At 39.0% G+C, this 16,024-nt stretch overlaps 1 protein-coding gene across 1 annotated transcript in view; it reads left to right on the forward strand.

Annotated features, from left to right (window-relative positions):
* LOC120523586 (omega-amidase NIT2-like) overlaps nucleotides 1–16,024 on the forward strand; it is a 56,954-nt gene that overhangs the window by 13,745 nt on the left and 27,185 nt on the right. Inside the window, exons 3-6 of the mRNA XM_039745000.1 lie at nucleotides 3,849–3,967; nucleotides 5,816–5,936; nucleotides 10,034–10,122; nucleotides 15,210–15,303. Of these exons, the coding sequence (XP_039600934.1) occupies nucleotides 3,849–3,967; nucleotides 5,816–5,936; nucleotides 10,034–10,122; nucleotides 15,210–15,303 (423 nt within the window). The remainder of the gene's footprint in view (nucleotides 1–3,848; nucleotides 3,968–5,815; nucleotides 5,937–10,033; nucleotides 10,123–15,209; nucleotides 15,304–16,024) is intronic.

Below are 16,024 nucleotides of genomic sequence, written 5' to 3' on the forward strand. Positions count from 1 at the left end.
TTTTAGTCCATGTCCTGTGGCAAGTCATTCTCCTTTTTTGAAAATATGTTGCTGTGTGCTAACTTTTATTTAAATGGCCCAGAGATGGTGACTCTTCCCGTGAAGTCAGTAGATGGATTGGGAGAGCATATGGGTTCATGAGGTCACTGGAAAGGGTTGTGTGGCGCTCCAGATATCTTTGCAAAATGATTAAGGTCCAAGTCTTTAAAGTACTAGTGCTTCATGTCTTGCTATATGGTTGTGAAACATGGATGCTATCCAGTGACCTAAGATGAGACTGGTTACTCACGGAGTCCCAAATGAGGCACATTACTTGCATTCTGAAAGATCGTCAGTTACAGCACTACAGCCATGTGGCATAATTCCCCAAGAGTCCTCCAGTTTGCAGGATCCTCATTGTTGAGGACCCAAGCAGCTGAACCAGACCAAGGGGATGCCCATGCAACACCTGACTACAACAGATAAATGGTTATTTCTGGAGGGAGGGACTTAAACGCATGTCTGCCTAGGAGGTTGCCTAACCAGAATCTTGAGCTGTTTCATCGTGTGGTGGGTGTGACAAATTCAGTTAAATCTGCACACACAGAATCGAGTATGAAAAAAAATGAACAGAGTTTAGAAAGTCCCCGATATATGGCACAGATTAAAAGGCCATGAAGCATCTGACTATTCTATGCTGCATGTAATAAAGGATATACTTTACAGACTAAACCATTCCTACACAACACAGACAATTTTTAAACAATGCTTCTGGTTATGTCTGAGGCCTGAGGGTAGAAGTTCCTTGAGGCTCTCTGTCTCAGCCATTAGACTATGGAGACACTTGCCTGATTTCAGCAAACTAAACAGACATTTGCTGGGATGAGAAGAGTCCTTGAAAGTTTTAATAGTCCTGCTCCAACTCTGCCTCGGGTATTTGATATGGAGGTGCAACCTACTAGACACAATGTTCTCTGAAGGGCCTTGTGGTCAAGAATATAGTAGTTACAAAATCGGCATGTAATATTTAGTGACAAGATACTTTCCCTAGCACTGATATAAAATGTTTTCTGGTGAGACCTTGAATTTCCTCAGCTTCCCAAAATGGGGCTGCTGTTGCCTGGCCTTTGAGACCATGTCAGATCCTCTGTGATATGCACACCAAGATTCTTGAAGGAACAATCAATGCTGAGGCCCTGTACAAATGTAATCAATGTGATTCTTAATAATGATGATGACTACTCCAAAACACATGTTTAATTATGTTAAAAAATCTAGATCAATGGGTCACTTAAAAGGGCTCTAACCTTCAAGTCCCAAGGTAAAATTGAAAGGATCAAGCTGTACATGAGCACACATGAGCAACGTTATGCTGCTGGATGAAAGGGCTCACCCAAACAATCAAAAAACAGGCTGATAGGTGCCAAGCACTAAAAAAAGTTCACCTACTCCGAAAAAAAAAAAAAACTAAGTCGAAGAAAATGGAAATATCACAGAAAATTGGAAAGATTTGATTATGATGACTAAGTTGTGTTTGCTATCAAAATTACAATACATTAAATTATTAAGGTGAGATTACTGCCTGTTTAATTTTTGCACAACAGCATCATCTTCTCTGCCCCTCCATGTGTAGCCTTTATCACCTTTCATCTTTTTATGATTACTGTATCTTCTAAATTCTGCTGCACTTTTCTACAAAAGTCTAGATCTTTAGCCATGCTAGAGAATATCTGGAGTGTGCTGTTGACAAAACACTACATTATCATGCTTCTCTTCCTAAGGTCTAATTCCTGCCATTGTAACCTTTACAATTTATTAACAAGTTTACGTCTATACCTATGATTAATTGATCCTTGCACACAGAAAACCAGGATAAGGTGAGTAACCCATTTAAGGGAGAAGCCTGGATTCTTAAAACCTTCATTTATATGTACAAGTCCACTTACAGAATTCTCCTTTGGTTAACACTCTGACATCACTAAACTGAGCAAAAGAGAGTTCAATATCTGAAATCTGAAAATGAGCAATGACGGTGTGAATTGTCTTGTGATTTATAAATATGTTTTGTCCTCTATGTGCTCTGAATTAACTAGCATCCATTCCCTTATCACATTTGTAACCTAAGCCCCCGAAGAATCAATGTATGGATACTGACTGCTGGGTTACCGTTTAAACTGTTTCAACATATCAAATGCAAATAGCTGGATTAGAACTAAACTGATACTTTAATCATAGGTTTCTTTTACAGGATTGCATGCAGCACACCTTTTTTTTCTTGGCTGTGCGACTGAACCCTGCAAAGGAGTAGCATACTACTACATGTGCTACAGGCCTTACACCCAGTGCTGCAGGGATAATAATAATGCAGGCATTTTTACTTCAATAAAATAAGTATTGCTTTAGGATACTTGTTACATTAAAAAGTAAATGGACTACATAACGCACGTTACTTTTAACACATTACCCCCAACACTGCACCTAACATTGTGCTGCTGAGTTTAGCTGCTGAGATTAGTCCTGCACAGTTCATCAACAAAAATCTGTTGATTTTTGAAATATTGAAAGAGATTATTTTGGAAAGGAGAAGGAATAATGTGATTGCCTGAGCCTTTGCTTCAGTAAATTTAGCTTTGTGGATCCTTATTCGGTTTTCTAACTAAAGTTGCTGGATTCTTGTCTGGAGCTAACACAAGCACAAGCTAGCAGAGTGCAACAGGCTCATAATGGCTACAAAATCTGGAACTGTAACCCAGCTAAAGGTTTACATGGCCTTATAACCAAGCGACTCACAGAGAAGTCTATGTGTGTTAACCTGGTTTGTCACAGACCAATATCCTGGTGTCTTTAACTAGAATTAAGAGTTTACATGGCATTTTAGAAACTGGGTTTCTGTGAATAACAAGGTTATTAAAGTGCATGTAAACTACAGTTAAGGATTTTGTAGTCTGTGCATGCCCTTGGCCATCAGTCTTTGCTTTACACATCAACAAAAATACATGTTCTGAGGCAAATGTTCAGGCATTATTACTTCATCTGGTTGAAAAAATTTGTCTCAATATTTCAGAAATCACTGCATTATTGTTGATGGACTGAGCGTAAAATGACAAGCTCAGCAGTACAATCTTGGGCACAGTGTTGGGGGTAACATGTTTAAAGTAACGCGCAATGTAGTTCATTTACTATTTACAGTAACAAGTAACCTAACATAATACTTATTTTATTGAAGTATAGATATACCCACATTAATATCCCAGCAGCTGATGGTATAAGGCAAGAAGCACAAGTACTGGTATGCCACTCCTTTGATTGGCTCTATCGCACAATTAATCAGAAAAAAGTGTGCTTCATGCAATCCAATAACAGAAACCTTTAAATAAAGTCTCAGCTTAAAAAAGGAGATGGATGTTACTTACTTTACAGCATATGAAGGACTAAATATTGTTATAAAATACATAAATGACCACATCCTCTATGCTTGTTTTCAGATTCACGTTGACTGATGATGATGTTTAACTCTTTTCTGTGCGGTTTAATGATGAAGCATTTGCCAGAGGAAAACTCTAGAAATGGACTTGTGCATGTTAACAGAGACTTTTAAGAAAACAGGTTTCAGTCTTAACTGGGTTACTCATCTTATCCCAGTTTTGTGTGTGCATGTAAACAAACTGATCATCAGGACATCCGTTTCTGACCAGTTATTATATTCAGATTCTACACCAAACTGATTCTTTGACATTGTGGCTTTAGTAAACACTTACATGCCAAAGTTAAAATGACAGGTCTTTATTACAAGACAAATAAGACTTTGGTCAATGATGTGTTGCACATTTTATTAAACCAAATCATGATTTGTTCATCTTTCTTTGTAGGTTTCAGACTGGCACTTATCCAACAACTAGTTTCATGTGTGAAATCAGACAATGTAAGCAGAGCCTGGCAGCTGGTGAAACAAGCAGTCAAGCAGAAACCAGACATTGTAGTGCTGCCGGTGAGCAACAAGCTTTACAACTGGTGATTAATGTGGGTGTTATAGTTCGGACTCTGTTAAGCACATTTTTTTCTGTTCAGGTATACCTCAGTTTTCTAATACATCTACTCTTTATATATAAAATCCTAAGCTTAAAAGTGCAATGATTTTATGTAATGGTTTTAAGTCACATTTTTTGTCACACTTTAAATCAGGCATATTTTAAAACTTACATATATACAGTATGTTTGGTATCATTCTTTTCAGAATTTATCGAACTTTAATGTAATGTTGTTAGATTTTCAGATTCTTATTCCGTTTTTAAATTATAAGCTAGAAAATATCAAAAACTCATGTCCTGTGAGCCGAGACTTTGTATCAATAGATTTAACCATGGCCCGGGCCAGAAAAAAAACACAAAGAGTAGGATAGCTGTAGTACAGGCTTTTAAATGTTCAAAGCACCATGCGAGATGCAAACCACGCGGCATGGCAGCAGAAGTAAGCCAGCAGCTGATCCAGCAAAGAGGAGGTAAAAAAAACTGTATTTATTTCTCATTGTTTCACCGTTTAAGAGGGGATTTCGGAGGAGCGACCGCGTCCCCTTGGGGTGGGATCAGCCCTTCTCTTCACAACGCGAGCGGCAGAGAAACAAAGTGGCTGGAGTGTAACTCAGGCTGGGGTGGTTGGTGAGTGGAGCGAGCAGGAGGAAAACCCCCTAGTAAGCATATAAAGGATATACTAAAGAATAGAATTGCATGTTACTTTTGAAAGATTAAGGTGCTTTGTTATATTTTGATGTTAGAATTACTTGATCAATGATAAACTTGTGTGTATTTGCAGTATATATATATATGATATATATATATATATATATATATATATATATATATATATATATATCATGGCATTATTCGTAGTCTGAATCACAATCTGATTGTATGGGTGGTTACCCTACCAGGTAACGCTTGTGGTTGGTTCTGGGCTTATCAGGTGTACACACTCACTGCACCCCCTCTCGGGGATCGAAACTCGCATACTCTTTGCATTATTTGACAGTAAAACTATGCAACATTCTATGATCTGCTTCCCGTAACTGAAGAGGGCACCATGGCAGATGTTTGCCAACTTGCAGACCAACCACAAGCGTTACCTGGTAGGTAACCACCCATACAATCAGATTGTGATTCAGACTACGAATTCCATGAATGTAATTACCCTGATCTACATGCTGTCAAATAAATGAACCACACGCTGTGGCGCAACGTAAAGAGGCTTCACCGTTGATGACTGAGGTTTGATCACCGAAAGCGGGTGCAGAGAGTGTATATGCCTGATGAGTCCAGAATTAGGACGAAAAACACATGTTGCATACTCTTTGCATTATTTGACAGTAAAACTATGCAATATATATATATATATATATATATATATATATATATATATATATATATATATATATATATATATATATATAGGGTGGTCCACATTTAGTTATGCAATTTTCATTACGCTATAACTTATTAAGTTTATTACATAGAGAATTCACAAAAATTATTTTTATTGCAGATAGATGATAGCACCTGCCCTGCATTCCACAATGGCGGGGAGACAGTTGTCATTCGAACAGCGGGTGCAATGTGTTCGCCTTTTCATAATTGCATAATTAGACCTGGACCACCCTGTATATACTGTATATATATATATATACATACATACATATATACATATATATATATATATATATATATATATATATACATATATAAAAACAGGCTACACAGGCACATATATTAAATATTAGAATATATGAAGTCAGCATATGGTACAGCATTAATCCCCTGTATTTGCTTCTTATCCCTCACAAAAGGAATGCTTTAACTTTCCATGTGGAACCAGACTTTACCCTAAAAATGCCGAGCCAGTCCCAGGGGAAACTTCACAACAGCTTTCAAAAATGGCGAAGGAGTGTGGAATCTATCTCATTGGAGGTGAGTGTCCTTGATTTTCACAAGACAAGTCTATGTCTCATTTTTTTGGTACTTGGTATTTGGTACACTGTAGTAATTCCCTAGGGGAAATTATCTTTTTGCTTATTCCCGTTTATTTGCTTCTGGAGCCTAAGACAAACGTCCCTCCAGTTTTGTCTTTTTCTTTTAACAATAACTTGTCATTTTTATAAAAAATCTTCAAATAAGTGGTTACACTGTCACTTCCCATTGGACATCCTTATTTATTTTGATCATTACTTCATTGAATGAACGCTTACTTGACTGCTCCTTCAGTCTCCATCCTCAGAGTTATTAATTGCTCATACCTAAAGCAAAACAAAATTCTAATATGAATTTCAGATAGATAACAAATCCAATATGAGAGGACACTTTTACAAACAGCAGGGAAATTCATTATGCTACATGATTGGTCAGGAGAAACTGGGCAGGTCTAAAAGGCAAAAGTATAGTTTTCCTAATATCAGTAATTTAAAATTGACTGTATCCATAGTAAATGCAGAGGAAGAGCCACATGTTACCACAGTTTCTTGACGGAAGTAAGATTAGGGTAAATTAAGGTTAGAGGTTAGTGTTGTTAAGGTTAGAAGTTTGTGTGGTTAGCATGTAGTATAGACTTGAGGAAACAGCACTTCCATTGTGAAACTGCTGCTAATTATATTCAGTGACTTCTGCCAAGAAACTGCAGTGACATATACAAACTGCGGTGGTGTATGGCTCTGCGGCTCTGCAATAGGATTCTACTCCTTCTTAAACCTGGAAGATCAGGTGCCAATCTACGTGTAACCAGTAGGGGGCACTCTAAACCCAAAGAAAAGTAAGATGGCCTAGATAAATAAAATAAATGTTTTTTAAGGAAAAAAAAGTTAAATACCAAAACTAATGCCTCTTCTGAGCCTACCCATACACAAATAAAGTCACTCACTCTTCACATGGTGTCTACTGCACTTGTCCACAGCAAGAACACACACATCATTGACTGCTTCATAAGCCGCTTTTCCACTGCATAGTACGGCACGACACGGTTCAGTACAGCTCACTTTTGCGGGGCTTTCCACTGGGAACAGTACCTGGTACCTGGTCCTTTTTTTAGTACCACCTCAGCCGAGGTTCCAAGCGTGCCGAACCGTTACCAAAATGTGACGTGTAAACTCTGCTGGTCACTGATTGGCGGAGAAAATCGTCATTACTGCGTCACTGAACTTGCGACGGAGACACAACAGACCCGCGAAGGTTCGAACTGGTTTTAACCAAAAATGGCTGTTCCGTGGTCTGTTGAGGAAGTACAGACGGTCCTCGTTGGTAGCCGAGGCGGATCCAGCGAGAGCTGGATGGGCAGCGCGAATGAAAAATTTTCCAGGAGGTCGCTCAGCTCTTGGCTGCACACGGCTACCATAGGACTTACAAACACTGTAGGGACAAGTTAAAAAAAATGAAGAGCGAGCAGTAGAGGCGGCGCAACTATAACGACACGTGAATAATCCCGCCCACTCTAAAGCGGTACTAAACTGCAGTCGAAACGCAAACCGAGCTGAACTGAGCCGAACCAAGGTGAGCTGTACTGAACCGTGTCATGCCGTACTATGCAGTGGAAAAGCGGCTATAGTTCTGCCTCCTTTAATAAACACAACCTTTCACTTAGCAACACTTGACTCCAGGCTACATTCTAATAGAATACTGGAAAGACTTTCAAACTTATACCTGGTATCAATTCTGGGTCAAAGCCTGAAACCACCTCTGGAATTTGGGATGAGCTCCTGAGGCCCTGCTTACAGTGTTCCCTCTGGCGATCTTAGGTATCCCTACTTTTTAAATCCCTAAGACATATAAGAATTTGTTGAAAATCCTGCAGAGGCCTGCTAATATAAAGCAGGATGTTGTACATAATTACACTGGACCACCTGCTGCCAAACATAATCCATGAAATAATAATTTCCAGAGGCCCTTCCATTAAATAAAAAACTGGTATCCATGCCAGAACATATTAATATCTGAATCCTTTCTAGGCTATGGCCCAACAAGCTGTCATTATGGGCCTACCTTTTCACTAAGGTATCTTACAATTACACTTGGGATGATGAAGTTAAAGACCAATCATTCTGTGTTTTGTTTACAAAATGCAATTCGCTTCATCTCCATATCCTCCGATTTTTACTGAAAATAAAAAATACTGCTTTCCTAGACTGGGTCATAAAGCCATTCAGATCATATCCAGCCTTTCACATTCCACCCACCCTCTGTTCACTCTCTTTCTGTCTGATAATATCCACTGACAATCAAGATCAGAACTGTTAGATTATCCACAAGATATGAGATTAATTAATTTAAAACCTTGACCTTAAGATTGGACTGTTGGGAATGATGATTATGGTTCTTAATTTATGTTCAGGGTTTCTTATGAGGTTTACCACATGAAAGTCCATGCATCTGATGCATTTATGGAAATAAAGTTAAACAAATAGTGAATTTACTATCATATTCTTTTCAGTTTCGGCACACACTGTACATCCTTCAGTACCTCTTTTACACTGGATTTGAATGCTCTGTTTTTTTCATTTAGGAGGCCTTTTAGCTCCTTAGTAATCCAGAGCTTGTTGTTTGGAAAGTGTTTCATTAACATCATATTTACTTTTTTAATAAATCTGCAACAATTTCAAAAATTCTTTTTTTGTCTGTCAATATGGGGTGCTGTGTGTACATTAATGAAGAACAAAATTAATTTAAATGATTTTAGCAAATGGCTGCAATATAACAAAGAGTGAAAAATTGAAGGGGGTCTGAATACTTTCCGTACCCACTGTAGAAGGAGGTAACAAAGATAATGCAAAACAAGGAATACGAGCACTGATCAGCCACAACATTAAAACCATTGATAGCTGAGTTGAATAACATTGATTATCTCATTATAATGGCACTTGTCAAGTGGTGGGATATATTAGGCAGTAAGTGAACAGTCAGTTCTTGAAGGCATTGTGTTGGAAGAAGGAAAAATGGGCGAGCTTAAAGATCTGAGCAACTTTGGCAAGGGCCAGATTGTGATAGCTAGACAACTAGGTAAGAGCATCTCCAAAAAAGGCTGGTCTCATGGGGTGTTCCCAGTATGCAGGGGTTAGTACTGACTAAAACTGGTTCAATGAAGGACAACTGGTGAACTAACGACAGTGTAATGGGTGCCCAAGGCTCACTGATGGGTGTGGGGAGCGAATGCTAGCCTGTTTGGGCCGATCCTACTGAAGAAATACTGTAGCACAAATTTCTGAAGAACTTAATGTTGGACATTAGAGGAAGGTTTCAGAATGCATAGTGCATCACAGCTTGCTGTGTATGGGGCTGCAGAAAAGAATGTCCTCTGCCGAAAGAACCTAAAATGACGATGAAGAAGGTGGCATTTACCAACAACTCCTCTGGAAGATAGGCACTCAGTTGGTAAATATGGCATGGCCGCAGTTTTCAGCCATGTAAATTGCCATTGTCCAGTGATAATATCAGCAGATGCAGCTGGCAAATCTGACATATCCCATGGTCAGAAGCCACATAATGTGACATTGGCTTTAGGGACATTTAAATGTGTAAGTTCTTCTCATTTATAAAATGCTTTTCCATGATACACTGGAAACTGTTTGGTAAATGCATAGCTTAGAACCACTGCTTTAACTTCCATCCATCCATTCATTATCCAACCCGTTATATCCTAACTACAGGGTCACGGGGGACTTGCCATGGAATAATTGTTATTATTGTTTCTGTTGCATCTAATTTCTGTACTTTAATGTGTCCTGTGAATAATAACTATTCAAAAGCATTTGGGAACTGACAGGGTATATATGCACTTGTGCCCTCCTGCCTAAAGATATCCTGTCTAAACATTAGCTAGGAAAAAGTTCTACTCCATGCCAATAGGGCTGATGGATTCTGTCTCCTTAAGACTGGCCTCTTGGAGCTGTTGTTCTAATTTCCTATAAGACCACCACTCTTGCATTTAATTTAAGAAGAAATTTGTTTTGGCTTAACAGGTTTATCTGATTCTATTCATCTGACATTGAAAGGCATCTAATTTTTGTTTGTACTTTACCATGTAGGGTCCATCCTGGAGAGTGACAGAGGAAAGCTTTATAATACCTGCTTGGTGTTCAGTCCTGATGGGAAGCTGTTGGTGAAACACAGAAAGGTCAGGAAGACTTTGACCTGGGAGATGGCTGGGGGGCTGTTTTCCATCATTCAGATGACTGAAATGTTACAACTTTTCCAGCATTCGTGGAGTGCAAAGGGTATCTGCTGTTGAAGTGTACTATGTGGACACCTTTATTATACCCTCAGCAACTAGAAACGGTCAATTAATGACTTTTTAATTTGCATATTTTCTTTCTTGGCTGTTTATGACAGTCACAGTTTTAAAGGGTTTTACATGATCAATGTGACATCTAGAGTATATTAAGAGATAGGTAGTGAACCCCAGAATGAACTAGAGGCTGGATATAAACCTTCATTCTAAAGCCTTGGGTGTATTACCTGATGACAGAAAAAAATGAGCTGTTTTTAATAATATAATGTAATAATATTTTTTATGTTTTATATGGTTCAGTCACATTCACACGATTGGGAAACACCGCTCAAAGGTAACAAATTACCAAATTCACCAAAGATATTTTTTATAATGACCATCTTCTAAATATGTGCTTTGCATGTACCCTGACCAGCCTGACTTCAAGGGGGCACTCTCAATGCATTTTTGTGTCAACATTTCCTTTGGAGAGGGCAGATGTCATATCTTTTCCTGACCTGCTCATTCCAGACCAGGGTCACATTAGCTGGAGTCTATCCCAGCCAGCAGAGGGCGTAAGGCCATCACAAGGGCCAACGTAGAATTGTCGAATTCATCTAACCTACACGTCACTACACATCTCATGAAATATCAATCCTTTGGAATCATAAAATAAATATATTTACTAAAATCCATCTTTATTTTATAAATTAGTTTTAACAGCAAAGACAATCTCAGGGGAGTTTTATACCACAAACAATTATACAATACAAAATGACAAAAGATGGGAAGTTTCAAACCAAAGATAATTCACAGGGATTAATTGAGAACCTACTAAGAGTTTAAAGATGTTCTGGCTTCTTATCATAATATAGTGTAAAACACAATCATGGATCATTTCAGGGAACACCTCTCTCTGAACCCTCAGGATCAAAGACTCCCCTAAATCTACCGTGACATACGTTATGTCTTCCACACTTAACCTTTATGAATCTGTTTGTGGCTTTACAAATACTCATTCAAAAAAAAATACAGTAGATGGCAAACTCATCCTTAAACAGGCACTGTATATATGCTCAGTACAGAGAGACCAAGTAATTTCACACTTCTTCTTTTTCAGATAATTTCTTTTGCATTCACCTTTTTATTTTCTTTAGTTTAGTTATCCATTCTTTCATCTGTATAACTTCTCTTCATGTTACAGTGGAACATATCTTATATATAAACGTCTACGTGTGGAAGTGTGTGTGTCTGTTTGTCTGGCCCGGAAGTGCGAGGCTACTACAGCATGAAGATCAGAGAGCCGGCAATGCGGCCCCAAGTTAATGAGTCAGAAGAAGAAAGTGACTCTGTTGCCAAAGTAAAACCGCTGAGAAAAGAGAGAAACTCTTACGAAAATAAGACGAGCACATCAGCAAAATGGCATCCCTTTTACTTTTCTTTCCGCCGCTAATACACAAGCGATGCAAACCTAGGAGAGAAATGCCCAGAGTAGTTACTTTCAATTACCTGACATCTCTACATTTCAATTTTTTTTCCGGCAATTTCAATAGTTTCTAGGACGCCAGGCTTACACTGCTAGTCTTAGTTTGGAAGTGTGTGTGTCTGTCCAGCCTGGAAAAGAGAGGTGGAGTCGACGTAAGGGCTCCGCCTCCAATGAAACAGAAAACTTGCGTAGCCGCTAATAACACAAGTGAGGTGAGCATGTCAGCAAAACGAAACCTCAAAAGAAAGGCAAAGTTGCTTAGCCAGCAAAACGGCATCCCTTTTACTTTTCATCCCGCTGCTAATACACAAGCGATGCGAGCACATCGGCAAAACGAATCCTCCTAGGAGAGAGAAGCCCAGAGTAGTTCCTTTCAATTACCTGACAAATATTTCAGTTTTTTTTCTGACAATTTCAATAGTTTCTAGGACCTCAAGCTTTTTACAGCATGGGCTTACACAGCTAGTATTTAATAAAAGCTAAATGGTGAAAATGTTCTGTTCATAATGTTTTTCCAATCATTCGTTTTCTAGTTTAGAGACTTAGAGGGCTAGATCCTATCCTAACAGCACTGACAGCAAGGTCGAAACTAACACTGGACAGAGTGCCGGTGTATATCAATTTTAATTTTTAAAATATGGGTAATTTTAATCTTACTTTTTTTGTTTGTTTAAAAATGTTGGTAGTGTTACGTGAATGCTGGCCACATAGGCTCAGATGAAAGGGAGTTGGATGCAGCTAAGGGTCTCAGACGCCAGCTATTTTTTGGGCAAAATCAGCATAAAGGGATGCTGTGCAACAAGCCACCCTGTAAATGCAGCTGATTGCATGCACAACAAAAAGAACACAGAGTAGGGAAGGCCTATGATGTAGATAAAAACATGCAGATAAAAACAAAATAGCTTATTTTAATTGTTCTGTAAACCAACAGCAGAATACAGGCTACAGACATGAAATCAAACACAGGAAGTCAAGCTGAACTGGCAAAGGTACAAAAACGAGAAGAAAAAAGCAGCAACCAATAACTGGAAAAAGGTCAAAATACAAACTGAAGGATAACAAAGGCGAGTGCTATGATTGCTGAGTTTTTTTTTAAATAAATTTCTTCTGGTAAACCTCATGAATATTTATTTAGAAACACAGGATATCCACATACTGTATTTTTTAATTTTCCTAGCAGATTCATGTTTGAGTCTTGTCAAATTTATTTCTTATTTTGTTTTGAATATTTACCATTACCTCAATTTGTTTTTAATGGGCACTGCCATTTTGAGTAGACATTACTATGACTTCACTACAGATTGCTAGGCATGGTCCTGGAAATCACACACTCAGGGTGACAGTATATAACACAGAGCCAAGTGGAACTTCAAGTTTGTGTATATTTTCTGAGTATGTTTGCAAGTGCCTTAGTTTTAAATTTCTTGCTGATAAACTAGCTTAGATATTTTGGATTTTAGAAAAATACATTTTGCTTTTGGCGAACAATTATTAGTCCTTATGAGAATAAACCCATACATTATTTTTTTTTACTTCATTTCATTTTCCATTCCACTCTATTTGATGGTGACTTTTTTGAGCTTGTGGCAGAACACCAAGTTATTGTCATGTTTCAGCTAGTGTTCCTCCTCTGGCTTTTTGTTCATTTTGGATGATTTTCTTCACATTAATATTGCTTTTATTTATTTGTATTCTTTGTTTTTCATTTTGTCTATGTATCAATGCCACAGGGGATGCACAAATCAGTGTGTTTCTTCGTGCTGGTCCCAAGCCCGGATAAATGGGGAGGGTTACGTCAAGAAGGGCATACGGTGTACAATTTTGCCAAATCAATTTTACGGACAACAATACAAATTTCCATACCGAATTGGTCGAGCCCCGGGTTAACAACGACCGCCACCAGTACTATTAGCCAACAGGGTGCTGACGGAAATTGGGCTACTGTTGGCCGAAGAAGAAGAAGGATAAGAAGAGGGGGGAGATGTGTCCGGAAGGCAGGAGGAGAGGTGGAAAGTAAAGAGACTGGAACTGAGGATAGGAACTTTGAATCTTGAATGAGAGAGGATATGCAGGTGATGGGTGTGACAGAACAAAATGCAGAGGACAGAAAGATATGGAAGAAGATGATCCGCTGTGGTGACCCCTAACGGGAGGAGTCGGAAGAAGGAGAAGAAGAAGATCAATGCCTTGGTTATGTCCCATGTGTTTTGTAGGTGTATCAGTGCCACAGGGGATGCACAAACCAGTGTGTTTCTTCGTGATGGTCCCAAGCCCAGATAAATGGGGAGGGTTACGTCAGGAAAGGAATATGGTGTAAAATTTTGCCAAATCAATATGCGGACAACAATACAAATTTCCGTACCGGATTGGTCGAGCCCCGGGTTAACAACGACCGCCACCAGTACTATTAGCCAACAGGGTGCTGACGGAATTTGGGCTACTGTTGGCCGAAGAAGAAGAAGGATAAGAAGAGGGGGGAGTTGGTCCGGAGGCAGGAGGAGAGGTGGAAAGTAAAGAGAGTGGAACTGAGGATAGGAACTTTGAATCTTGAATGAGAGAGGATATGCAGGTGATGGGTGTGACAGAACAAAATGCAGAGGACAGAAAGATATGGAAGAAGATGATCCGCTGTGGTGACCCCTAACGGGAGGAGCTGGAAGAAGGAGAAGAAGAAGATCAATGCCTTGGTTATGTCCCATGTGTTTTGTAGGTGGTCCCCTAAGAGTTGGGGCCTCGTGCCAATCACTGCCAGGACACTGCCCTCTGCCCTATAAATCCAAAGGGTCTCATATAGTTCCTTGTTGTTCCTTTTGAGTGGGAATGGTGAATTGATTGTGTTTTGCTCTAGTTTTTGTGGATTTCTGGTATTTTGTTAATATTTTGCTCTGTTTTTTTTTACTCTGTGCGGTATACTGTATTGAGACTTGTGTGCTTTGGATTGCCTTTGTGCTATTTATTTTATAAAGATTCTTTGAGGCCCTTTTTCATTTCTAGATGTGATGGTAGTCCCCCAAAGTATTTATTTGAGTGATGTGTTTTTGGGACTCCCACTACACAACAGGTATCTAAATGCTAGACACTGAAAATAAAGACACAAAAGATGAAAATTACAGATATCCCCTTACTGTGCAAGAGGGTGTGAAGATTGTAAGAAAGCAGACATGTTTTACTGGTTTATATGAGTTAAATAGCAAAGAACCATATGTACTGCAAATTAGACATAATATGCTTGTAAATTACTAGTCAGGGTTTGAAGATCAGTCTGTATCAGACGGAAGAAAAATTCAGCCATGTCTGTTGCAGATTGATAAACTGACCAGCCTGGAAAGGAAGTTGTCCAGTACTGTGAGCTGAGTACAGTTGTGCCTGCAGTATTTCCATACTGTTATATCTTGATCTCTGTGATAGGATCCATTCTACTTTGAGAGACAGTCAACTATCAACAGACCTCAAGCGTGTTTCCTCAAGTCAGTGTATCACCACTTGACATGTCTTTTCTGCACTCTAGATTCACTTGTTTGACGTTCATATTCCTGGAAAGGTCAACATACAGGAATCAAATATCGTCTGTCCAGGCAACAGCCTCTCCATGTTTGAGACACGTAAGACTGACTTTTTTAAAATTTGAAAACAAAGGAAAGACTTTGTGATGCCTTTTGAGATTATCCAGAAGATGAGTAGATGACAATGATAATGGAGTAGTGATGCTATCCGTGCAGTTCATATAACTGTTGGAAAAAGAAGCTTAGCTTACTAGCCAGCAGAACAAAATGGTATATTTGTGTTATACATCTTAACTATATTAGTCATCTTTCAAGATGAAAATGCAGTTCATGTGCATGTTACAACTGCAGCTCAGTTTCACATTTCAACAGACTGTCGCCCATAATGTGAAAGGAAGGTTGGACCCCCATTTAATCAGCAGGTTGTTTTACTTCTGGAGCTTTTACCCTAATCTCCACATCTCTTTACTTCTGCTGCATCTGCTCTACTGCTTGTCTCTCATTGTCAATGTTAACTTTATCACTTTTGGGCTTTCCTTTACTCTCTTTAACATTATGTAGTCCTTACGATTTAGTCCTTACCATAGTGATCTGTACCGGCAATCAAAAGGTTTGAATCCTGTAAATGCCAGAAGTGACTCTACTCCGTTGCGCCCTTGAGCAAAGCCCTTAACTTGCAATTGCTTTGTCCTGGGTGTGATGTTAATCTGCATTCAGCCCTGCAATCAGGCCCCCCAACATGCAGGAAAAACTTGGTGATTGGTGGCAGGATAGGCACTCCGGCCACTGTCAAAAACCCCACACCTGTTCCAGTGTGGTG

This window comes from Polypterus senegalus, chromosome 2 (assembly GCF_016835505.1).
Source record: "Polypterus senegalus isolate Bchr_013 chromosome 2, ASM1683550v1, whole genome shotgun sequence".
Lineage (NCBI taxonomy): Eukaryota > Metazoa > Chordata > Cladistia > Polypteriformes > Polypteridae > Polypterus > Polypterus senegalus.